At 37.1% G+C, this 27,390-nt stretch overlaps 1 protein-coding gene across 3 annotated transcripts in view; it reads left to right on the top strand.

Moving 5' to 3' along the window:
• Positions 1 to 27,390, top strand: part of FAF1 (Fas associated factor 1) — a 167,605-nt gene that overhangs the window by 21,928 nt on the left and 118,287 nt on the right. For 2 of the 3 annotated variants that reach the window (XM_086753732.1, XM_086753731.1), the window contains 4 exons: positions 14,634 to 14,680; positions 17,671 to 17,879; positions 21,198 to 21,289; positions 21,654 to 21,742. In XM_086753732.1, coding sequence (XP_086609858.1) covers positions 14,634 to 14,680; positions 17,671 to 17,879; positions 21,198 to 21,289; positions 21,654 to 21,742 — 437 coding nt within the window. The other variant, XM_086753733.1, reaches the window with a different exon arrangement.

Here is a 27,390-nt window from a genome sequence, read left to right as displayed (position 1 = left end):
AATGTGTGTATAATGGTTATTAAAAAAAACAACACAAACCACAACTGTTTTTTATTTTAGAAATATATTCTTAAAAAGACCTTTGTGCCTTCCTGCTATGCTTGGCTTTGTTATTCTGTATTCTGGTAGAGGCTCAAAGCACAGTGTAATTTCAGTAAAACCAGCAGTTCAGCGCACCTGGAAATGTGATGACTTGCAGTTCCTGTCGTACACAGCTTCCAAGAGTCAGCTGACAAAAAGCATTTCTGTATCTTGGAAAGAGAAAATTGTGTATTTGGAACATCTGTTTTGAACTACAGTTCTTTCTTTTGAATGGGTAACTTACACAGAAGAGGAGAGTTTTTTAATCTCACTGTTTAGAACCTCTTAAAAATAGTTGTTATTTGTCAGACAGGATTTTTTAAAATGTAAGTACCCATTTTGTTTGTATATTTATATATGTTGTCTTTTGGAAAGAGAAGTTAAAAAAATAAAAACCAAAATCAAAACACTAAACCCCAAAACATTAAACTAAGAAAAATGAGCTAGAGCTTTATAATTTTTAATTTTTATTTCTGTTGGAGGTGCCAGTTTAGATGAGATTCCTAGGCAGAAAATGGGCCATTGCCTCTTGACAGTTATCAACAATCTGTTATTTGTATATTTTATTACTTTCTAACCATTAACTTAGTTCTTTTGTTAGAATGCGTAGTAAATCTTTGTACAAGCTGGTAAAAACTAACACACTAATGATTTATTTTGCCTCTTTTTCTAACTGGTTTGCCCTGCAAAAGCTTTGATGTGGTATCTCTTTGCACTTTTTTTGATCGATTTGAATTAGTCTGCCTCCAGAAACTAGGTGATTAATTTAAGTTTGGCACAGGGCCATTTGTTTCCTTAAATGTGGGACAGTATTGTCATATGTTGAGCAGCTCTCTTGCTTCCTTCCAAGCGGGCTGTAGTTCTGTGACTGGAGAACCAGGACTACACGTTATGGTGGTGGTGTTCCTCACATTGGCCCCTTTTCTCTTGTATTGTTGACCTGCTGTTTTCTTTACTTCAGAGTTGCATACTGAATATGGTACTTGTTTGATAGCACTCACTGTGTGACTAGTGAGAAGTTCATGGTGTGCTCCTCTCATTAGGACTAGATCTGAGGGATTTTCACCGTTGGGAACACGGACTTGTCGGTGTGTTAGTAACATTCTCCCTGTGGTCAAATGAACAATCACTTCTGCCTCTGGGAACCAGAGGTTTGTATCCCAATTATTTTTTTATGGAGCTTTTGAAGTTTTATTTTAGACAGATGTCTTTTGCATCGTGGTCAGCTCGGTTAGTTGATGCTCTCTGTTACTGAACTGAGTTGACTGGACAGCTGTCAAAATCAGCTAAAGGAAGAAGGAAGCTCGGAGTTGGGTAAAGGCAAGTAGTGTTGGTGGACGGGCATCCCGCTGGTGCAAGCATCCTGTGGGTGCCTGTTCCCCAGGAAATACAGGAGCTGCAGGTTTCCTGTGTTTCTCTGCAGCATTAATCTCTTCTAGTAGGACACAATTAAACTGTCTGTGAAGTTTTGTTATACAAAGGATCACAGAAATTCCTTTTGGAAGTCTTTCATGTACTTTCTGTTAAACTAGGGATCTGTACTTGCAAAAATAATTTGATTTCTCATTCTTTGCATTGCCAGCTCCCAAAGTGACATTTCTATGTCTTTGAGTAAGCTCTGATGCATGCTGTATATTTTATGCAGATAGGTGGTAGCAAAGAAGACTAGCTAATTCTAAAAAATATGTGATTATTAAATTAATTGTTTTAATTTACTTTTGAATGCCTTCATCTCAGGTAAAACAGATGTTTATTTTTTGTATGTTTTCTACATTGAAGACCATATGAAATGTGCAGTTCTACAGGCAGTTGTAAGCATGGTATGGCTTTCCACATAGCTGTATGCGCATTCATCTAGTAAAAAAAAACCAAAACAAAACCACCACTAATACATATCGAGGAAACTGAGATAATTTGCTTGCAGAATAAGAGTGCTGCTCTGTCGCCTCAGTAATATGTTTCAAGGAAGGAAGGTTCTGTCCGCTAGCAGTGAGATCGTCCGCTCTTTGTGGTCCTACCAAATCCCAACTTAATAATAGCCATAACTGATACCTCAGGTGATGTAGGAAAGTGTTCAGTATATTGCCACTGTGACAGTCATTTCACATGACTTTGAGAGCACAGATTGGAATTGATCCTCTTGTGTATTTTCATCAGTCTTGGTCCATTGCCTGCAAGTGATCTGTTAGACATCAGAAAGTGGTCAACAGAGCAACTACGGTTTAAAATAAAATGGAGCCAACCCCAATAAAAATGTCATATGCACGTTCTGACACGTGCAAGCAAGGAAACAAACATACTAAAGGGAGAATAAAAGTAGCAAATGTCTAACTTGTGTGTTCTAATATTTGGATTTTTTTTTTTTCAGTAAAACTATTATTTTATTACATAGGTTGGTCCCTTGGATTTTAATTTTTTTTCCAAAAAACTTAGGTGGTCTTTGGATTTGTTTTGTGGTTTGGATGACTCTTTGCTCTTTCAAAAAAGATTAAGAAACACTGCTTGGATCACGTTCACATTGACATATCTCATGATTTTCATAAGGATACCCATGAAAGCCATAATCAGTGCAGTCGCTGCTGATGTTGTTTAAATATCCAAGAATCTCAAGTTTCACAGTGTTCCCCATGTAAAAAGAGGCTGGGAAGGGGCCAGCTTCTGGCTTGCATGTAGAGAAAGATTTGAAAACTGATTAATTGTTTTCATCGTCTGTAGTCTGCTATGCCAAAACTTTATTAGATTCTCATGGATCTTGCCTGAGACTATTCAGGTACAGAAAAACTTCTCAAAATGGACTTTACCCGAACAAATAATAGCTAAATCATGTACTAAACCCAGAGGGACATTTGGTGTCTTAAGTTTATTTCTTTTTCTTTTTTGGTCCTAAGACAAGAGAATATGTGAGGAGTACAAACTCTTCTTCCCTTACCCCTGAGCACATTTCTGTATCTTCTTACCAGGGTAAAGGCTTGCCTGAGAAAGATTTGTTTGGGAATTTGGTGAAAACAGTTTCAATTTCTTTAATTTGCTCCTCTGCTAGGACATTGTGCTTTTTTTTCGTGGAACAAGTCTTGAAAGCCTCAGGACTTGGAAGACTTGAGCTTTCATTGTGGAAAACCGGTGCTGTGCAAGTGTCATTCTTGTCTGTGATTTTCAAAGCATTGCTAAAATTTTAACATTATAAAATTATTTGTTTAGTAGGTGACTGTGTTTAGGGCTCATTTTGGTCTACCATGTTTATGCAAATTGAGGCCAAGGGATGTGCAGTTTACAACTTAATAAAAAACATGAATTCGGGTTAAATAGATGAATTCATTTGTCCGTTAATTTGAAGGCAGTCATGGAGGGTGGAAAAACTGATAGCTCTCAAGGAGATAGGGATTTAAAAAAAAAATTAAGACGGTTAAGAGTCATGGCTTTAAACGTGTTTTCTTTAGTAGTGTTTCGTGTGTGCTGTGCAATTTTGTTGGTGCAGCAGAAGGGACTAATTCTCACATCGCTGATTGAAGGAAGATGTAATGGGGTATATATCTTTCCCACAGGGTAAAACTGGTGTAGCTTGGGCAAAGTGTCTTCTAGATGGACACCCTTTTGTTCCTGTTAAACTGGAATAATTCTTCAGTATCTGTGAAGAAATCCATACCTTTCACTCCTTTACAGTTTTAGCAAATGTAGTGGTTAACTTGCAATATAGTAGATAGTTTTCTAGACACTGAGGGGATTATGTTAATCTAAAATAGTTTATTTTGTTTCATAACTATTGATTTTAGTTTTTCTACTAGAAAAAAACTGCTTTAATCACAATCCCTTTGTCATCCCTCAGTGAATATGTATTTTATGGCTGTATTCTGTAGCCGTGCTGCTCTGATTATGCATATGAGATTTTAACGTCTGGCCAGAAAGAGAGCAGAGGAGACTTGTAGGGAAAACTTTGCTGTCAACATTATAAAGTAAAGTAAGCTATGTCTTCGTTTCCAAATAACAGATGGACTTTAGTTACTTAAGAAGTAAGCTCCTTTACTTAAGTTGTTGGTTTTTTTTTTTTTTTTTTTTTCATAGTGATCAAACAAGCAATGGGACTAATAAATTTAGATTTCTGTTCATGGAAAAAGACTTTCGTTTCCTATAATAGAGTTTTGTGTTCTGAGAATTACTGAAAAGCGGCACCCAAGATCACAGTAGTGCCTGATGGCATTGATATAGCTGTATGCAAGTGTTAGCCACCTGCCTTATGTTTTGCAAATACTTATTTTCAGAGGCTGGCAGCCCTCTATTGGCAATTTCTGTGAAGATTCTTAGCTTTTATTTGTCCTGAGACATTCAAATTTAAGAGGAAATTTCTAGACTGTATTAATGGTGAAGTGGCTGGTAATGAGGTGTCTGTAAGTAGTTTGTAGTATATTACTCTGTGAGTAGTTGAACTGAAAATTGCATACGTCTTCTAAAAGTGTGTTTGATGAGTGATTAGTGTGTCAAGGAGTGACATGCTAGGAGTGTATGAGTAGGAGAAAAATGAAGTAAATTATTTAATTTAAGAACCAGCATCTGTGCCAATGCTGTGACTATTTTGCAAGTGAACCTTAATTGTGAAAGATTTTATCGCGGAAGCCAGGAGTCATCTAGACCCATCCGGCTTTCAAAGCAGAGTGTTCTGAAAATGAATTTACTTATAATACTGTTGAATATCTTAACAGTTCTGTCTTAGTTTTATTTAAATCGACTCTCCTTAGTGCTGCAGTACCAGCAGTATGGCATGGGCTGTCGAGAGATGCAGGGAGAAATACTGAGACAAGTTGTAGGTTATGTGGTTTGGAAATGGACTTTCTGATTCTCAAACTCTTGAGCAAAATCTGGCATAATTATTCATTTATTATTGATTAGTGATTTGACAGTCTGCTGACTACAGCTAGACTAATTTAAAAACTGTCATTTAAGATGTTTCATGTTATTACACCTTTTCGATAAAGAGGCCTTGGTCTGTAGGCAGTACTTCTAGGACTTCTTAAAAATTGTCTTGTGTCCAGAGATTTCATCCCTGTTCTATCTTTTTAGTACTTGCTAAGAGCTAGTATGTTATATCAAAGAGTGATTTTGTTTCTTTATTTATTAACACTGAACAAAAAGTGCGTTATTGTCGGGTAGCTATCCCCAACCTGTACGTGTTAGTGTTGTCATTCAAATGTACATAAAATCATTAGGAGAGGGGTAGAAATGTGGTAATTTAGAACATAGATATTTTTTTCAGGCATAGCCTTTGTTTTATCTGACTCCTCTGCTGTCTAGCTTAGTGTTTTAAAGAGTAACAAAATAAGCGTTGATATCAAGCATAAGAATTCCTTTCTGTTAGGTTAGAAGGTGAAGCAGTATTAGTGTAAAAAGTTGTGACGTTAATGGCTACGGCCAAGCTCACTGTATACTTGTCTCAGAAAGCAGCAGACGCATCGTGGTCTATTGTTCTCCTTTTCTATTGAACGAGTTTTGAGTGGATAGTTCAGAATAGATTGTTTTCTTTTATTCTTGCGGAAATAAAGTTTTAGCTTGGGTAGATACCGATCCATAAGCTGCTCATAAATCTGTTCATGTTATTTATTTTCATTGCACTAGGAAAATACATCCAGTTATGAATTTATTATTGAGCTTGTGCTTTGTTTCTGGAATTATGCAGCGACAGTATAAAATTAAAGAACTGTGCAAAATCTGAGGGTTTTTTCCCAGGATTGTAGAAGTATATCTAACTGTTGAAAGGCTTCCTAGTGCATTTCGGCGTGTTGTAGGAGCGACAGGAAAAAGTTTGCTGAAGCCACCAAAGAAGCAGGGAGAAATGGGAAACCACATCTAGAGTGCTAATTGTAAACTATTTCAACGCGTGCTCTCTTGCTGATGAAGTGAATCATCTGTAAGAATATATTCATGTGGCATTTTTTGATGAAATGTTAATTTTTTGCTTTATTAGCAATTCTATTGTTTTGCAACTTTTCATGAAGTATATTTGTTGTAAAGAAAGCAAGCTGAAATAAAGCAGAATGCATAGAAGACATTTCATTGTAGTCCAATTACAGCTTTTGGTTAAATTTTAACCACGATGGGGACAAATGTTGGCATTCTGTGAAAACTTTGTGGGCGTAACTTCACGTCTAGCACTTGGAAATACTTTGAGTCTTGCAAAGCTGGGGAAACGCCAGCAAGTATAACACAAGCTACAGGAAAAACCTGACTCATTTCTTTGCCTTGAAAAGCCTGCCAAAGATAACGAAGGGAGAGCTTGCTTCTGTTACTACTGGGGCATAATTAGTAATTTTTAAATTTAAATATTATTGCATTCATTTAAAAATCCAAACCTAATAGTATTTTTATAACTTAAACTTATAGCAGTAGTTACTTGTTATAGTAATGGTTTCAAAGTAGTGGTGTGTGTAGGAAAGTGATAGTGTATCTTGTTTGTAAAAAGCCTCTGGTCTAAAATAATTGGCATTTCTGCAGAACGTTTTATGGAATTTCGTGTTTGGAATAACACATTGCAGACTTGCCTGTAACAGGCGAGGTTTGATAGTTGCATACAGCCACAAGAAGCCATATTCCTCTGCTTGGGAATTTCATAATACAATCTTGATGTCTTGGTGCAGAAAGAAGTGATTTTACACTTATTACAGTATTACAGCGGATTTCAGTAAACCTTTAGTTTATTAATCTAGACTGCATAATTTGATTAATGCTTGTAGTGTATTTTTGTCAGCATCTGTAGAACTTGTGCTGTTTGTTCCCAACTTTTCCACTTAGTTGTAAACTGATCACAAGAAAAGTCAATGCATACTCTTACTTCTTACCTGGTTTCCTGAAATCACAGTATCAGCAGGTCAGAACAAATGGTTTGACACGTCTACATCTGGCATTACCTCTTGTTATCAGTTTGTTGAAGCTGAAATTAGTATTTGCCAGAAAGAAAGTTATTAGGGGAGTGTTATTTCGAAATGCTTACTGTTATTACTGAAATATCTGCATATAGCAGAACCCTGCACGTTAGTTTCATTGTAAGAAATACTTCTGTGCTCAGAAGGAACTAATAAATCTTTGTGCTTCTCCTGTTTTGCTTTACTGTGGTATATAAAAATATGTTCCTTTGTCATGCAGATTTATAGTTTGGAAGCAATTTAAAATTAACTTTTGCTTTTTCGGTCCTTTTGTGCATGTTTTGTCTCACTAATGCTTTCCTTTATCCCTTATCATTTAATTATTTGTTTTTCCTCTCTGGATAACATTTGTTCAGTTTGGGGGTTTTTTGGTGGTGGTTTTTTTTTTTTTCTTTTTTCTTTTTTTTTTTTTCTCTTAAGCTTCCAATTGTACAAAGCATTGGGAGCTTTATCATCTATTTATTTTGTTTTAATACCAAATAAAATAATGTATTTTAAATCTTTGGGATAAACAATTTATCATGTGAAAGCAACAAAATTAGAGTAAGAATATTGTATTTCAGGGGGAATATCACATTTAGCCCAAAGTAGGAGTAGAATTAATTGCAATGGAATTACAATTATAAACAGAGTAGTATAAATGACCCTTTTGGTGCTGTGGAAATACATAATAAAATACAAAAGATAAGAAATAATTTCTCTAGTGTATTTTAGATTGCTCAATGAGGGAATTTTAGTATATTTCATTACACTTTTAACTTAAAAAAAAACATGTTTAGTTTGTTTACATTCAACAAGTCTTGAGTGATCCTCAAGCAGGATGGATTGATAGCACACAGGAATCCTGGCTGGTATTTCCAAACATAAGAATTACCTTTTTTTTTTTTTTTTTTTTTTTAATTCTAGAGAACTCAAAACCTCAGTACATTTCTCTTGCGTGTCTCTCTCCCTCTACAGTGAGGTTTGGTGTGTAGGTTTTGGTGTTATAGTCACTTGTATAACAAGACTCGGAAATAACTCTAAGATTAAATGCTGAAGGGGTCAGTGAAACATTAGAATACGTTTATATTTGTTTTGTAGTGTGAAACAACAAGACAACATCTTTTGTTATATTTCAAAATACAGTCCTAAAAGCTACTAGCACTCCATCCTCTAAGATGGTAAGCTGTCTTTATTTCTGCTGATGTCAAAAACAATGTGAAGTAAACTTTCTGAATTTGTGATTTGAGATAAATTGTTATTATATAAATGAGATGTAAAATATGTAATAGGAAGAAAAGGCAAAATGATCAGGAAGGACACAAAATGCAGAACTTTGGTTTTTTTTTTGGCTTACCAGACATTCTAAACCAAAAGTAAAATCTATGAGTTTGTAGCATTTGGGGAAGAATATAGTTTTTTTGAAAGTCATAATAATGAATCTTCTCATCAAAGAAAGCTCGTACTGAGTTTCATAGTAGTAATGAAATATGGGGGTTATGAGGCTGTTACATTAAGTGGAGTACAATAAAAAATTATGATTACTAGAAATTTGAATGTGTCAGACCTATGGAAAATCAGGAGATTGGAACAAAATGTCCCAGAAGCAAGTTACTCCATTATATTTCCCAGTGACTTTCTGAAGCAGTTCATACTATTTGGTTGGATACCTTTGGATTTTTGGATTAAATAATCCCCTTTGACAGTTCCTGTTACCCTGTGTCTGTCTCATTCGTGTCTTGTGTTTGATTAATGTAAACTTCAATTTTTGTGTAAACAAATGTAAAGCTCTGTGTAGCCTTTAAGTAGACCAAAGTGGTCTTCTGAATTCAGTCAAACCTAAATAAGATGCTTAAAATTCTGTGTAAGATGATTCATACGTAAACTTATACTGGTCGTGTTACGCTGATACAGTTGTTTACCTCAAAGAAACTCGTGCAGCTTTCACATGTGCATGGTGTTTACATCTCTCTAGCCTCTCCTTCTGACAGGATTGTTCTCCCGGCATCATGCTGCTTGAACTTGCTTTTTGCTCTCGCTTGGAGATGTGTTTTCTAATACCCTTTTTTTTGGAAAGTTGGTCGTTGTGCTTCCTGAGATTTCTTTCACTCATGCGAAATGCCCAGGTTGTTTCCTGAGGAGAATCTGTAATTCCTGTATATCAGACTGGAGCCTGATAGCTCTTGCTTTTCATTGGGGTAGAGATTTGAATGTGGAAAGTGTTAAAGGATCTATATCTGGGGTAGGGTCTATATCTGGCAGCCAAAACCCCTTGTATGCTATGGAGATTGGGAAGAAGAGGTGGCCACAGAGAAAGATCTCCCACCTCACCCGTTGCAAAAGCCTTTAACTGTGCTATTGTCTGGGCCTGCTTTAAATTCTTGAGATAATTCATCTAAAGATCACTTTTAAATTCTGGAAAGAAAACCTCCCATCTGTAGCTCACGAGGAGGAGGGAATTCCCCACCTAGTTTAAATATGCAATCAGTATATGTAGACTTCTGCTTTTAAATAAAATGATGGGCAAATCCAGTCCATTTTCAAACGTAGTGATAACCACCAAGTATCTTAAACTCAGGAATTTGTTTTTTGTGATCTAAAATACCACATTCATGATTATTAATAGGACACTAATTTCTGTGGGATGGGAGTCGCTGTAAGATGTGCTTAATTGCTTTTAAATGTTTAGAGCTATAATTGTGTATTTTGAGAGAAGTCATCAACATTGTTGCTTCAGCAGGTCGTTAAGAAATGGTGGTTCTTGTTTTTCTCTCCAACATTAGTTTGTACTCATAAAAGATAGTCACATTTAGTCAGAACTGACTAATCTATTTAAGTTAATGTTCCCTTGGGGAAAAGCTTTACATTTCACAGTCTGCTTCACAACGTTCTTTAGGCACTGAAATAATTTCAGTCTGTTTGTAAAATGCCACAGAGTTTCTGGGTTGCCCAAACTACTAACGAATTTGATAACCTTTTATTAACCCCATTGCTTTATTTTTTCCTGTCTTTGTGGGAAACAACATAAATTTGGATTTAATATATTTTGCTATTGGAAGCTTGCTGCTGAAACAAACACCCCAAAAAAGCATTGTTACTTTGAACTTTTGTAATTGGCACCCATCAGTCCAGTATTATGTCATATTCCTGTCTTCCCGTTCATTACAATGAACAGGACTCTGGTAATGTTTATCGATATATCATCCTATACTGATAGATGACGGAGTCATAGAGTACTTGAGGTTGGAAGTTACTTCTGGACGTTGGTCTGGTCAAAAGCAGGTCCAATCAGATCAGGTCTTGCAGGGCTTAATACATTCTGAAATAAACTCTCTTAATTCCTGGCTATATGACTGATATTGCTAAACAAAATGTACAAATCAAGAATAACTAAATTTGGCTTATAATTTCCTAAAGTAAGTTGTGAGTCTGGTGGTGGTTTGAATATTGTCATTGAAACAATAATTATGTCCTTGCTTCTATTCCTCTGTTCCAAGGTTGAACAGTGTTACGGTAGAGTTTGTAAATGAATAGCACTGAGGCACACCTAAGATTCTTGGCTTTGGGGGAAAAAAAAAAAAAAAATCTTAAAACTCCTGTAATTTTCCAGTTTAGCTTCGCTGTTTAAATAGTGATAGCATTAGAATAGGTAAAACACTTGTCGAAGCTGTGGTACTCGGTGTCCAGCAGTGACACTCGTAGATATACAGTGTGAGAACAGTGTAAGGATGGTGTGCTCCTTCCCTGGTAGCACAGGTTATTTGGAGCTGAAGAAATTTTCTGAGCGAGACATGAGATCTTTATATTTAATAACCCATGAATAGACTTACCGCACCTGTTATTAACATTGTTTCAAGGGTAATAAATCTTTTTAATTACTACATATTTGCCACACAGGCTGTTTTTGATGACCAAATGATCCCTGTTTGGAAAGACAAAAAAAAAATTAATATCTTTGAATGTTTGCTTAACCATAGAGACCTGATCCTCTCTCAAACGGGACTGACACTGGGGAGGAACAGTCTGGAACAGATCTTGCCTTAATAACGTGGTGGTTTTGTTTTTTTTTCCAGTAGTCACAACCTTCTTCCTGTGAAATTCTAAAGCAGATGGTTGTTCCTTTTTCTTGTTTTCTTTGCAGGGTCTACTTATAGATGTCTTGTAAGAACATGGGTATTTAATATTTATGCAATATCTACATGTGCACTGCTACCATTTGCTGTCTACATAATTTTAGTCTTCCATCTTGCTTAACAAACAGTGTCCAGACTCTTTATTTTTACAGTGTGTTAATAGAGGTCTTTCCATCAGAAAAAGTACATAATGCTGCTGCTGTATTTTCTTACTGCTGTGTCCCTTAAATGTCATTAAGTTTACAAAACTGGGGACATGAACAAGTGAGTTATTCAGTTTTAAAGAAAATAGCTTGGAGCCTCTATCATATTTAACTCCTCTAACAAGGCTTAGAAGACGTTTGAGTTGTTTTAATCCCCCGAGACTGAGACACGAGCTTTGATGGAAGAAGTGTGGAAATGCCACACTGTGCTAGATTTCTTCATAGCTGAAGCAGCTTCTTTTTCTCAGAGTAAAGAGAATTTTGTTGCACCAGCAGGTCGTTATTAGTGTTGGTCCTGTGGTACAAAACCCTGTATTTTCTCTCTAAATCCTACAGATGCAAAAGAAAGGATATTTTTAGCTTTCAACCAGCTTTACCAGTTGATTAACAGGAATGAAATGTATGTTGCTGAAGAGCATGAGGGGAGAAGCCAATCCAGAAAAACTCAAACAAACCAAACCCTCCTTCTTTTTCCTGGAGGTTTATTAGATGAATGTGATCAAGGGCCATGTATAACTGCAGAAACCACGATGATGATAAACGAGACACATTGTTAAAAAGAAACTACTGATTATTGCCATGCATGGTGGATAAACTGATTTAAAAACTGATCTGGTAGGAAGCTTTGTTTTCACTGTAATTTGATACAGCCTCATGGGTAGTCACTGTAGTGTGCAGATACCTGTGACCCTTTTCCTTGTCTGCTTTTTTTTGCTGTTATTTGTGCGATGTTTGCCTCTAAATACATGATAAATCGTATTGCAATATCATATTTACTTAGCGAGTTCAGCAGTAATACTTTTTGACTCTTTGTAACCTGAACTATTAATGGAAATTGTAAAAATTCATGTTTCTATATTCAGAGAAAAAGAAAGCATAGCATTTAAATATTGATTTAATCTATTTTTGTGTTTATTAAACACTTATTTAAGCTGCAGTTTGTCAACTGTGAAAATGGTGTTGATAGATGATGACTGTCCAGTTCAGGTGCAGTGTATGACTTTGTCCTTCTGGGACAGATTCCCTCCTTCTACCAGGGAATCTGTGAGCTTCTAAAAGCCAGTGTTCTCCTCTTCATCAGGGACCAGACACTCACTCACCAGGTATACTGATCAACAGGTCAGGTGTATCTGACAGTAGAATGGATATTAGTGGTGTTAGAAGTTGTCATACTAGAAATGCGTGAATTGCTGGTGGTACGGCAGAAAATGGAGATTAGTGGGATGCTACAAGCTCTCTTTAATCTCACAGTTAAGCCTAACAAATACGTACCTGTGAACACAATAGTGATTATCAATATCATCAAAGAGCAGAAATAGAATTTGTATTTGGAGGTCTGTTTTTTTCCCTCTCTATTGTTTGTTTGTTTGTTTTTAATTTCTTTCTCATTCCTTGTCAAATTCCCTCTCATGCTATTCCACCTTATCTACCCACTGCTGGGCTAGGATTAAAGTCTGAAGTTAGGTAGGGTTCTGACATCTTTACTCCCATGGCTTCTAACAATAATCAGAACACAGTTTAAACAGCTGAGCAGTAAAATGTGCAAGTCATCTTCACCAGCTCACATAGTATTTCTTTCACTGTCCTCAAAATCTGAAAAATCTTATCAATTAGATTATTTTAAAACACTTTTTTTTTTTCTGGCATAAAGCAGTCTGAAATAAGTTGTCTTCTAAATACTGCTGAAGAGAGTCTTACTTGCTTTCCAAGTTTTTGCCTCATCCTGACTTACATATCATTTCAAAGTTTATACAAACTTCTATAGCATCAGATGTGCTGGAAATATATTCAAACTTTCTGGAACATAGAATGAAGCAATGCTGTAACAGGCTGAGAAGACAAGTTTTTTAGAAGTGAGGTTTTGAACCTGCAACTGGGGTATGTTGTGGCGAGTTTAAACATAATGCATTTTAACATGAGATAGAATTTGTTAGGATATTTTTATAGATTATAACTCTAAGTTCAAATAGGACCAAATCTGAATGCAGCTTGCCAGGTTTATACTTATACACCTGTAAATAATATTTTATTTATTCTGATGATCTGGACAGCACAGAGTGATATTTAACCACATAAACCGTACTTGAAAAATACTTCCTTTTCTACCCGAAGACTATTGGAATTTTGAGGGTAGTAATTTCTGTGATCCCCTGGCACATGAGGATTCTGAAGAGGCTAGGCTGTATTTTGTGTGTGTGAGCTAGAAGCAGGTTGCGGGGAAGGCGTAGGTGAGTAGCTGTTTGTGCTGACCTCAGCAATTTGGAACAGGCCAGGCCTGCAGCGTGTCTGCAGCCATGCAGGTTTATGGGTTTGTGCAGGCCTGGTACTGCTGGGAAATGTCAGATATTCTGTGTACGTGCTGTCTGGCTGCCACGTCTGTGCACCGTTAGCTCGATGTATCTGAAAGCAGTATATTCACTGCACGTATGTACTAAATTTTGTTTGTTTTTTTTTTTTTCTTTTTAACTGAGCGTGGGCCATGCAGTTTATTCCCCTGCGTTCCACCTGGGAAATGCATCACACACACACAGGAGTCTGAGCTTCAGTTCGTGTTCATTTCCACTTAGATGTGATTTTTATTTTAAACAAATGCTTTAATGACAATAGAATCATAGAATCATAGAATAGTTTGGGTTGGAAGGGACATTGAAAGACCATTCAGTCCAAACCCCCTGCAAGGAGCAGGGACATCTCCAACCAGATCAAGTTGCTCAGAGCCTCATCCAACCTGGCCTTGAACATTTCCAGGGATGGAGCATCAACCACCTTTCTGGGCAACCTGTTCCAGTGTTCCACCACCCTCAGTGTAAAAAATTTTTTCCTAATAACTAATATAAATCTACCTCCCTCTATTTTGAAACCATTACCCCTTGTTCTGCCACGACAGGCCCTACTTTCCTGTCCCCATCTTTCTTGTAGGCCCCCTTGAGGTACTGGAAGACCGCTATCAGGTCTCCCCGGAACCTCCTCTTCTCCAGGCTGAACAGCCCCAACTCTCTCAGCCTGTCCTCATAAGAGAGGTGCTCCAGCCCTTTTATCATCTTCGTGGCCCTCCTCTGGACCTTCTCCAACTGGTCCATGTCCTTCTTGTGTTGGGGGCTCCAGAGCTGGACACAGTATTCCAGGTGGGGTCTCACCAGAGCGGAGCAGAGGGGCAGAATCGCCTCCGTCGACCTTCTGGCCGCCAAGAATATATGCACTGAATGGACAACATTTAATGACATACTTTAAAGCAAGTTAATCACTCTTTAAAAACGTATTTTAGAGGTTTTTCTGATTTATTTTTGTTGCTCTGTATGCCTGACTCAAAATTTGTTTTCTCTTTTCAGGCAGCTATAAATGGTGTAATACCACAAGAAAATGGCATTCTACAAAGGTAAGCACAGAAGACTGGAGTCGTATACACAGAGAATGATGCTGTGTAATAATTACATTTTTGTTCCTGAATCCTAAGATGATGATGTAATTCTCCTATTAAAGCACTTTCTGGAGCTGCAAATTTGATTTCTGACAAAGCTGATGTATGTTCAATTTTTCCCATACTGATGGAGGACCAGCTCGAACACCTATTCAAATTAGTTAATTTTTATTTTGAATAATAAACTGGTTGTTGGGTCATTCTATGTCTCTTTACTAAGTCTGGATTTTGGTATATTTTCTTGGAAGTCAGGGCTTGATTTTTTTTTTTTTTTTTTTTTTTTTCTGCAAAGATCTAAAAATTTGCAAGGCAAATCCACAGATGTTCCCGCCTATAAGTATCGTATTTTTCCTTATGCATTTAAAAAATTATTAATATTCCATGCTCCTTTGTCCTCTGCCAAAAAAAGTTTGCATTTTTGTCTTTTTTTTTAAAATTGAATTATAGGCAGCAGATACTGTATTAGATAAAGTAAAGTTGCTCCCTTCTAAAAGTAGCTTTACTGATTTTCTTTCAGCTTCTGAATTAAATTTTGGCTTGTATACTGATGCCTGGCTATCTTGAAGTCACTGAAGCACGAGCTCCTAAGTGCTGATGAGGCAATTGAAAACAGCAGAACAGGAATTGAGCTACATGAGAGATAGTAAAATAGGGTTTAAAATTTTGCTTAGGAAAATACTCAATGTACTATTTTAAAAAGTTTTATTTTAATGATGAAAAAAGATAGATAATGTAGATAAAGTGGTGTTTTGGCATCTCTGTCAGTGCTTACCGAAGCTATCATTAGAGTCAGTTTTTGATTCAGGACAATACCTTATTTGCTCAGTAAAGTTACTAGATGTTTATTTACGGTAAGGTGTGCCTAGTCCACTTGAGATCAAGTCCTGGTTGTGTTGAGCACTCTACCTGTGTTAATAAGTCCTGACCTCAAAGCATTTATATTCAAAATACCAGAATGTTTGGTCAGGGAGAGCTGGAGAGTGGTTATGCCTGATTTGGATATCAGACTGGTCCAGTATCCACTTACAGCTTTCTTCAATGCTAATTTACTCATTTTCAGAAATGATTGGACAGTCAAATGGGTCTCAAATATATATATTTTTTTTTTTTCTTCCAAAGAGGTTTAAAAGGAGGTTCAGTAGACTTAGAAGCGTAGTTTCCAGTGGTTTTCAGATGAGTCTTACTTTACTGACATGAGGCATTTTATGTTCCATTAGAGGTTGCCAGTCAGATATGTAGGATGCCTTTTGTGGTGGAATCAAATGGAATTAGTACAACTGGACCTGAAGTGTTTATTTATTGAAGGGGGGAAAAAAAAAAAAGTTTTGTTTTATAATTCAATTATGTTGTTAAAAAAAAAAAATCCAGTCCTGAGAATTAGAGTATTAATTGTTTCTTAGGTCTGTTAACAAAATTGTTGTAGTACTTAATTCATAGTTGGACATGAGATTTAAGACAATAAGATATCACTCTGTTCTAATACTTTTTTAAGACCTGAAAATAAGACTGTTTTTTCTACTCTTTAGACCTCTGAAGTGGGTCTTTGACCTTTGAGCATGGGTCTTTGTAACTGGGAATTTGTCCTTCTGAGCCTGCTGATGTGAGAAGTGAAGGAGCCCCTTGTTTTACAAGCGTAACACATTTTTCTTTTTCAAATGTGGAAGGCACAATTATGGGATTTGCAATAGTTCTGTGTAACTTTGTCACTTCTGTGACATGCATGCTGCCTGCCTTTATGCTTTTTTAAAGTCCAAGCCTCCTGTAGACACAGATTTGACTTGCTATAAGAAGCATTTCCATTGACAGATCTCATGGTATCTTCAAGAAGAGCAAAATGCATTTTTCAAATAAGTTCTGTTTAAGAATGGAAATGAGACAACTTTCATCTCAGCATTTCCTAAATCTATCTTTCTTCTGCTTGCATCCTTTCAGTGCATACATTTTATTAGCTTGCATCCTCCTCCATGATATGTAACTGCCTAGGACAGATAATCTTCCTGATAAGAACATCTACAAAGCAAAGCTCTAGGCTCACCCCGTGAAGTTTCTTGCCTTTCAAATTTAATTTCTGTACATCACAAGGGTGGTTTTTTTTTTTTGTTTTTTTTTTTTTTTTTTTGTGGGCTGGAGTGATGTTCCTTAAGTTTCATGTTTTGTTACCTCTGTTTCTAATCCCAGTTACATGCTTCTTGTGGAGAGGCTCACTGAGGACGATGAAGTGCTTCTGGGTAGTGAGGGTTTCCCAATTTATTCTGACCTGTAATGCTATATGTATCCTTGAGCCGGGTATGGAGATATCCTTACATGAATGTCCAGGAGGCATGAAGGTTTTTGAGCTTAAAGGCAAGCTGGAATTCAGCATTTTATTACTGTTGTACTTCTAGGTTTGTTTTTTTTTTTTTTTTTAATGTATAGCTCATTATCTTAATTTATTTACCTTAAATACATAACTATTTTCGTACCTGACTTGGTTTCCACTAATTTGGTATTGGAAAATACCAGTAGATGTGCAGTATTTTAAGCTTTATTTCTTATTCTCATTTCCATGTGATACTAGCCTAGTGATGTAGAAGGCAGGTGGTTGCCATGGTGCCAATTCTTATATGGTCACAGTACTCCTGGAACTGGAAATAATGCTTCTTCTCGAGATAATTCTGATATTAATTACATCATGAACTTTAGACTGAAATAATGGCTTAAATGCCTGTTTGTCTCAGCTGTTCTCCTGTAGCTGTGACTTCTGAGTCACTGAAATGTTAATATTGCTGATATGAAAGCTATTTTCTAATTATTAATAAACTAGTATTTTTAGATACAACAGTGTAGTTTATTCAAGAGGTGTATGCTGTGGGCCATAGTAAGTGAATACTGTTCATTTTGCTTTGCTAGCTTTTATTTAAACATATCAAGCTAATCTGCTTAAACCTTCTTATGTGCATATCTTTCAGTGAGTACGGCGGAGAGACTTTACATGGACCAGCATATGGCCCCACAGGTCATTCTACAGCAGCTTCTTCAAATCCTTCCTCATCCTCAGCATTTCGCCATGTAGTGCCGTCTAGACAAATAGTGGAAAGACAACCTCGAATGCTTGACTTCAGGGTTGAGTACAGAGACAGAAATGTGGATGTAGTACTTGAAGACACCTCCACAGTTGGTAAGGACTTGTAAAAATGAAATGAAAACTGTTGTCATAAAATTGTTAAAAAAACTCAAAGAAAGAAAGAAACAAACAAAAACAAAAAACCCACCCATAAAAAAAAAACAAATGGAAAAGACCCAAGACCCAAAATCCAAATCCTAAAAAAAAAGCAAAGGAAAAGAAAACCCCTCAAAGAAGAAAGAAATCCCCCAGAAAATGCAGCCTCCACAGCTACTAACCGTTTTCAAATCTCTTTGCAGCTATAAAAAAAGCAAAATCCATTGTAAAGGTTAGTGATCTATCAAATATTTGTTTTGGAATCTAGTTTTCTTAAGAACTTGCTTCAGAAACAAAATGGAGATTACTGATTAAGTTGAGGCATGAAAATGTAATTTGGGGTAGGATTAGTGTAGGTACAATCTACTAGTAAGCAGATGATCTTAGTATTTCCTTTTCAAATCTGTATGGCATCTCTTTCCATGTAGGATTAGGAGTAAGATTTAGAGGAATTCTTTCCAGTGTGAAAAGCATCATCGCATTCTTATTTTTTAAATTTTTATTTGACTTGTTTGTGCAAATAAAGATTTATTTTATAAGTTTTATTGTCTTTATCCTAAAACTGATGCATTTTGTAGCAGTATGTTAGAAATATGCTATTGTTAGTATTGCAGAGTGTGTTATTTTTAACATTCCCCAAACTGTGAGTTAATTTACTTTTACTAAGGTTTGGTTTGTTTTTGGTGAAGACTCTATACAGATCAAAATAAGGAACTAAATGAAGAAGTAGTTGATTAGAACAATTTTCAGTGCTGCAGCCTTATGTCTGTGATGACATTTTGAAATGGAAACTTCATCCTTATTTGTCTTTTTAGCATTCGATTTGGTATTGGCTGGTGCCACCCAGTGGTGATTAGCTTGAATTCCTGATTAGTGTTTCATGTTTCCTACTGCACTGAGTTGCATCCACGCAAAGCAAATACAAAAGTCGCAGTATTTTTTTTTTTCTTGTTAACTTCTTTCAAGTGTAAATGAAAAAGCTGTAGGGCAGAAGCAGTCAGTGTAGAACTTTTGTCTGTATCTTGGCATATGAAAATTGAGGGCAGCCTTATGTTTAAAGTCCCGAGAGAAGTGAGCAAGGCAAATAGTACAATTTCAACCATGGACTTCAGGAAAGAAGGTTTTTGGCTTTTTCAAGGATCTACTTGGCAGGATCTCATGAGAGACTGCTCTGAGGGCAAAGGGGCCCAAGGGAGCTGGTTGATCTTCAAGGAAAACCTCTTCAAAGCACAAAAACAGTCCCTTCCAAAATGCAGAAAGAGAAGCAAGCAAGACAGAAGGCCAGAACAGAACAAAGAATTTATGACTAAGCTAAATACAAAAAGGAAAGTACACAGATGCTGGAAGGTAACGATGGGGCTGCCCAGGAGGAATACAAAGATGTTGCCGGAGTATGAGGGTTGGAGTTGGACCAAAGCTCAGATGGAGCTGAAACGACCGAGGGATTAGAAGGAATTCTGTAAGTACATCAGCATGAAAAAAAAGGCTAAAGAAAAAGTAAGCCTACTGTTCAGTCATGATTGCTGAACTTGATCTTTTGGAAGATTACAGTGGAAAATATTCCTAGAAGCCCTTTCTGAGCACAGAAAAGAAAAGAAGGCAATCTGGAACACCCAGCCTGGATTTGTTAAGGGCAAACTGTGCCTAATCAACATTATTTGCCTTTTATGATTTGATGACTGGCTCTGTGGATGAGGGGAGAACAGTAGATGCCACTTTGACTTTAGTAAGGCCTTTGACACGCTCTGCTGTAGTATTCTTATAGTCATATTGTTCAGATAAGGACAGGATAAGTGGGCTGATAAGGTAGGTAGGTAATTGCCTGGACTGCTGGGCTCAAAGTCTGACTGGTGAACAGTTACTGGTTTAGGGACATTCCTTAGCAGTTGATCCTGGGTCCAGTGTTTCTTGATGGCTTTATTAAAAACCTGGTTGTTAAGGTGGGTGCTCTTGGCAAATTCACAAAGAGTATCAGACCGGAAAAAAATGGCTTGATATTCTGGAGAGCAAGGATGCTATTTGGAGGGCCCTGGACAGCCTGGAGAAATGGGCGGACAGGAGCCTCCTGAAGTTTGAAGAAGGCAAAGTTGAAGTCCTGCATCTGGGATGGGATAACTCCACATTATCCCGTCTGATAGCTAACTGAGGGCTGATTGGCTGGCAAGCAACTTTATTACAAAAGGCATCTAGGGGTGCATCAGCAGTGCACTCTTGCAGTGAAGAAGGCCAGCCACGTCCTAGGCTGTGCTAGGAGGAGTGTAGCCAGTGGATCCAGGGAAATAATTATTCCCCCTCTATTCAGCGCTTGCGAGACTGCATCCGGAGCACTGCATTCAGAGCACTGCATCCGCTTTTGAGATCCCCAGTACAGGAAAGACATTGACGTTCTGCAGTGAGTTCAGCAGAGGCCAACAAGATAGTCAGGGGACTGGGGCACGTGGCGACACAGGAGGAGAGGCACAGAGAACTGGATGTGTTCAGCCTGGGGAAGAGAGGGGGAGAGGCAGAGACCTTACTTCTGTCTACAACTACCTGTTGGGAGGACATGGAGAAGATGGAGCTAGACTCTTCTTGGAGGTGCATGATAATGATATGAGATGCAATGGACAGAATTTGCGACATCAAAAATTCCCATTAGATGTAAGGAATTTTTTTTTTTCCTTTTTAATTTGTGAGAGTGGTGAAGTGCTGGAACAGATTGGCTAGAGAAGTTGTCAAACTTCCATCCTTAGAGGTGTTCAAGTGTTAGCTGGACAAATCCTTGACTAAACTGGTTTAAGTAGACCTTTGAGCAGGGCTTGTGCTAGATCACCTCCTGAGGTACTTTCCAGCCTGAATTATTTTATGACTGTAATAACTACAGGAAGAGAAGAGCATCAAAATGTGCAGTGCTTTAGGTCAGGACTATTGATAATGGAATTGGGTATCCAAAATACGCATCTTCTTTATTGCTGGCGAAGTCAATTGCTCTGGCTAGCATGCATCTGCAAATGTGTGTGTCTAGCACATGCAGTGTAGAACTAGTCAAATGTATGTCCAAGTTGTCAAATCCTCATGTGATTCTCCAATCATTCATGCTTTCTGTGATTTTCTTTTTTTTTTTTTTTAGCTTCGTTTGTCCTTTACTGTTTAAAGTGTATGTTATAGGGATAACTAGATTAAAAATAATTTTCACAGTAAATTTCTTTTGCTTTCATTTTTTAAACTATAACTCAGTACTGTTTGAAATAAATCAGTACGTGTATATTTTACGTGTTTTCTTTGTTTTCTCTTTAGGAGATATAAAACATATTCTAGAAAATGAACTTCAGATTCCCGCGTCTAAAATGCTGTTAAAAGGGTGGAAGACTGGAGATGTAGATGATAGTGTAAGTTTTCAACAGTGTTTTCAGTTAACTTAATTCAGGGTTTCAAACTGAGCATCTGTGGGTGGGGATTACAATGCATAAATTGTGAGTTTCAAACTCACATTGTATGTGAGTGGCATACAAGGAACTCTTAAACTAAAATGTTGCAAAAAAACAAAAAATCAGGACAAATCACTTTAGTTATGTTGGTTTTATGTATAACACAGGCCACCTACGTAAAAGAATGTTATGAAGTTAACAGTAAGTATACCTCAAAACAAAATACTTGGTGGTATTGTAAATAAGTATCAGTAATTAAAAGGAATAAAATAATGTGTCAAAATTGGTGAATGTTTTTAATTCATAATGTTTTTTCTCCCCTCAGACTGTTTTAAAAACTCTACACTTGCCAAAAAATAATAGTCTTTACGTTCTAACACCTGACCTGCCTCCTCCTTCTTCAAGTCATTCTGGGTAAGTCTTTTGGCCATAAGTTCTACTTGTATGATTTGGGTTTTTATGGTTTTTGTGAAGCCACATGTATCTTTGCAGGAATCTGCAATCAGTAAATACAAAGTGTCTTCAGCGCTCTAGTAAGTGCTGGGATGAGCTACCTCCGCACCTCGTTGCTGAAAAGAAGGTTGTTAAGTTTTTTAAAACCTTGGCGTGGTACATGAACCACTTAGGTACATACAGAATTTTACACCTCTGAGATGTGATGGCTCCAATGTACAGAAATCTCATCCCTCTGCAAATGGGAGCTGGCCTTTCATAAGTTTCTGCATTATGTTGGTTCATTTAATGTAAGCTTGTGTAAATCATTGCCAGCAGATCAGAATGTTCTTTCCTGAAATGTTTGTTACATTATTTTATCTTGCCTTTTTAGGCTTTTAAAATATATGTAGATAGGCTGAATGATTAATTTTGTCTAACTGAGCAGGGTGTATTTTATTACTGATTTAATACTCAAAAAGTTAACGGTGAGTGGTCGTATGTCAGTGAATATTGCTAAGGTTTGAAAATGAAATGTTACTTTATGGAAAAGGGCATCTTTACTCTGACAAAGTAATTTGCAATTACTTTGATTACTTTGGCTTGTTTTCTTTCCTGCCCTTCCCCTTTTCCAAGGCAGACCTGTATGCGCTGTTTACCAGGAAAATATGAATTTTGTTCGGTAGCCGCCAGAGGGTGCCCAGGAATTGAGCCTGGAAGAGCAGCGCTGCTCCACACCAGGCAGGGTTGCGTTTGGAATCGGTCAAATTGCACAATCATTAGAGTAGAGTGCCTTCAAGTTGTCTGAAGAGGGAGTTGTTTTTCTGCTATCATAGTCGATGGGAGAATATTTTACAAATGCAGTGGTATTACTAATGAAGGGAATTCTTTGACAATCACTGGAAATAAATAACTGGTTTCCTAATGACTAAAAACGCTTAATATATTACTAAAAGGTACTCGTGCACATAACTGTGAGGTCTGTGGAGGAAATAAGAATGCTGGTATGAATTGTAAAAATAATACTAATAAAGAAAAGAAGCATTAAGAGAGGGAATAGTGGCACTGGAACAGAGGGAGCAGAGCAGCGGTGAGCTGTATGTGAACCGTATGTGCTCTGTATGTGCAAACAGGAGCTGTAGCTGTGTGTGGGGACAATAAGCTGTTGTAGCTAAGCAGTTAATTGAAGGACAGTGAAAATACTGTGGAAAAACACTGCAGATGATAATTGTTTTGAGGTTTTGTTTTTTTTAAATCCATCTCCAGTTTCATAATTTCCTACCCGGCTGTCCCTGTGTATTGTAATTTGAATGTCTTTGATTCTGGAAAGAAAATTAGAGTCTGAAGAATGTTGTTTATTGCAACTGCAATAAACTATATAACAACAAACTGTTTAAAAACAGTTCTTAGGCTTCTTTATTGGATGAATAGTTTAAAAGAACTTTACTTGCTAGTAAAATCAAAGTGGTTGTTGCCTTTATAGTTTATACTTGTTTCATAGTGGAGTTTAGTTCTGGATATTTTTAAGATAAAGTTGGTAGCTTTAGGATAGCAAACGATGATTAATTAGTGGCTACTTAAATGAGGATAATTTGAAGGCTAGATCATCTCCCTGAAGTCATAAATTCTAGATGAAAGGGGAGGCTTGCCTCCAATTAAAGCATCAATGCAGATCAAAACACATCTAATTGAAGCAATGTACCAAACCCAGTTACACTGTTTACTGCCTACTGTTAGGTCAGTTATTATTCAGATGAGTTTGTTACCCACAATTTTTAAAAGCATCATGCTCACATCTATTCTTAATGGATGTTAAGGAACTTTGGCTCTTACTTTTTGAGTTCATCTGTTGTTTTCTTCAAATACCTTCTATTTTGAACTAGAGATGAATAAAAATCTCCAGAAAGTGATATTTGAAAGGCCTGAGATTTCAGTACATGATATTTTATGTATATACCCATCTTAAAAGGAACAGTCTGGTCGCAGCTCTATACTGTTCTTAACACCGAGGGAGAACAGTGTCTGAAACACCCTGTTCCAATCTATTGGTACGTAGGCATTGAAGTTTATTGTGACAGAATGAATGGGTTTAACCCAGAGCTGACTTAAAACTAGCATCTAAATGTAATGGCAAAGTGATCCCACAGTTTAAACAAGCAAAAATCTCCTAGGGTATCTTTGTTCATCTGTGGCGTAGCTAAAGCTTTTATAGGTAATAGAAACCCAGTGAATTACTACCACATGCTAGTAAACTGAAGTGTAAAGATTACATTTAAATGTCAAATACCACCTGTGGGGTTACATGCCCTGAGTCCACAGTTTCAGCTGGCAAAGCCATACTTATCCATGCACGATATCCAGAACAATAACTACGTGTTCTGTGAGCTGTGAACGTCATGAAACCTGATTTCTGGTGAATTCTTGCCTTGTCCCAGTGGCTGCTGTAACTCAGCCCTCTCCTTCCGTGCTTCACATGATCTCACTGACCTCTGACGCTGCCTCCCATTCTTCTTATGTATTTTGTAGCACCTATGTAAATTTTTTCTCCCCTACATAGACAGTCAGCCTGCCCTGCCTCTGTTCTCCAGCTGATAGTCAGGTAGTATCACAGGAAAGGTGAAATTGTACGCTGTGGGTGGTTCTGAGATCGTTGGCCAGAGGTCAGCTGGACGGAGTACAAAATACTACACTTGCTCTGTAGCCTTTTACTAAGGTGGTTTGTAATTTGGGTCCCTTCCCTCTACCCAACTGTTGGTTTACACCCAGTCTTTGAGATTTTTATAATGCTGTCAGATCTCCTTGAAACTAGTGAATGTGTTCAAAAGTTACCAGGTGGGACAGGTGGGTGAGAAAAACATGATTTCCTTTGGAAAGCAGTCTTAAAAGGAAAGGTACCAAAGAATGTCCTTCATTTAACTGTTGAAGGGGAGGAGGGATCCCTTGCACTGGCTTTGTCAGATTAGATTCTTCACCTCCCCAGAGTGACTTTCCTTCCCTTTGTTGCCTCCGGTGCTTCTTGAAAGGCAGCAATGCCCAGTTCAGGGAAAGGTTTTGGAGAATGCAGTAGAGGGGAGCGCCAAAAGCGTAGGTGTGTGAGTCTGGCCGTGGAGCTAGGTCATCCTGATTGTCTCTCTTTTCTGTCGTGCGTGTTTTAGGAGGCACTTTTTCCTCATTTTTTTTTCTTCAGTTGTCACTTTCATGGGTATGATGTATTTTTAATTTGTACTTTTTTTGCTAAGTAGCCAAAAGTCTTAGATACTTTATTGTACCTAATGAATCACTGGAAGGTTCAAAACAGCTAAAAGCTATTTGTCCAGGTGCATACCTTGGCGATTATCACCAATAATGTATTCTCGCTAAGCAACTGTGATTTATTTAGGAAATGTAATCATCTGAGTGGACAGGAATAAAAAGCTCCATCTTTGACGAAATGGGTCCATATATTGCAGAGTGCCTGCGTGTTAGGTTGTTGCAGAGGAGTGGTGGTTGTGGCATGGTGTCTTGTTGTATGCTATCAACTGTAGCAGAGTGTTAATTAAGAATGGTGTAACCTGCAACTCCAATTATTAGTGTTGTCTGTTTAGCTGGACAGGAGCAGTGCCTTGCTTTAGTTACTTTGAAAGCTTCAATAAGAATGGCAAGATTAATGTTTTATTTTCACATCTGCTCATGACACAGTTTAAAAATCCTGAAGTTTAAAATGCAATAGAATGTAAACAAAAGGGCTTCTGCTCATTTACATGTTAGCCAGATTTGCTAACTGATTGCTGTTTGAACCTAATCTACCACCTCCTGCTGCATTAGCTACAACAAACATTAAATTTACATACTGATTTCTTATTTTGTTTTAATGTAAATAATCTGTAATTACAGTAAATTTGGACTTCTGTTGACATGAGCTTGTTTAAATCTGTAAGTTTAAAATGGAAATGTTAATTACCTTGTGTCATACCTATTTATATAAAATGCAGAGATTTGGGGGGAAATCTCCGTATGACTGCGAATGATATTGCCTAATGAGAAATACTGAAAGATAAAAATCTTACGGAACTGAAATGAAAAGGAGCATTTGCTGATCATTGATTAAGGATATACTTTTGGTTTCAAAGCTTTATATATTACTAAAATTTCAAAGAAAAATGCTATTTAAAAGCAAAGTATTACATTGGAAATCAAAGCATTAAGGTAGTCACTTAACAATAGGTACAACCAATCTATGGTTTATATTAAGTGTTACAGAAAAAATAGAAAAGCAGTAAAACCAGATGGTTAAAATACAATTAATACCAATACTGATAGCGTATTGCTTCAGCATTGCATAGACTGATGGAACAGTTGCTGTCCCCTAAGATAAGCATTATTTGCAGTTACACATTTTTTTGCTAAATACTGTTTTTATTCTTAATTTATTAGACTCGTGGTTTATAAGTTGTGCTGTATTGGAATTTGGATGGAGTAGCTAGTGAATAAACTCTTTCCAGACTCTTAATTGAGTTTTGGTATTTTTGAGTTTAGTGAAAAAAAAATTCTTGCAACTTCCATTGCTTGAAATTTAAGTTTCAAGGAGGAGCATTTTTGTTTGTGTATTGTAGAGTTTGAAGCCCAGCTGGATCCTCGTCCATCACTGAGGTTTCTGTGCATAGTGATAATGCCCATAACCAATACTATGCAAACAATACATATGAAATCCTAAATGGATCTAATTCTCTCATGCTAGAACTGTTCAGAGTGATGACTGTGGTCGGGTCTATTTTCTTTTGTCTGTTCTTGGACTTCTTTTTGGGTGTAGGCAGAGTTCCTCTAATGGAAGAGTGGTGCCCCAAAATACTATTAAGCTCCCTTGCCTCCTGTGCTGGATAGTGAATGTATAATCATTCAGCTGAGGAAAAAAAGTGTAACAGCAGTATGTAACCTATCAGCAAATGCTTTTGAAAACTAGGGTTTGCAGTAGAGGGGAGATGGTGCTGGTAAGAGTGGTCTACTTTAATCCTGTTTCTACAATTTGATTTTCTTTTTCTGCTAATTAATTCTCAGATTAATTAAATTCTGTTAGCACTGAAAAGAAAAAGAAAGAAAATCTGTCTTGACTTCAGTGGGTCCTGGGGTTTGGCCCTGATTTTTTTTTTTTTTTTTTTTTTCTTCTTTTAATGCAGATGTTTCATTTGGAAGATTGTAGTCAACTGATAACGTTTGCAGGAAAATGAAACTGCTGCAAACACTGAAGCCAAAATTTTAGAAATGTGCATTATGTTCAAAGTCATTCTTCTCAATACAGTTCTGTGCACCTAAACAGAAATAAAAGTAAGCTTCAGCTTACTGTCAATGAGAAGTCTTCTTTAAAGACTCTTATTTTGTACATTTGATCATAGCCTTAATGGCTGAAAATACAATTTTAGGGCAAGGTATGTTTTGGAAGCAGAGTTCTATTGGCACAAATAATTTGGGGTAATCTACATCCCTTGTTACTGGAGGAAATTAGGATCGAGGGGACTGACATCGCTGGTTGTCCAGCTATGCGTTCAAATCAACCCCATCCTGTAGAGGAGCGCTGGTATACGTGGGAAGCCATTGGCACAAAGTGCCCATCAGATGTGCCATCAATTCCTCCTCCTGTTGACTTTCTAACCTAA

This window comes from Chlamydotis macqueenii, chromosome 8, assembly GCF_036417535.1.
Source record: "Chlamydotis macqueenii isolate bChlMac1 chromosome 8, bChlMac1.mat, whole genome shotgun sequence".
NCBI classification, from domain to species: Eukaryota; Metazoa; Chordata; class Aves; order Otidiformes; family Otididae; genus Chlamydotis; species Chlamydotis macqueenii.
Note: the sequence above shows the minus strand (reverse complement) of the source record. Positions and strands in the feature narration are given on the sequence as shown.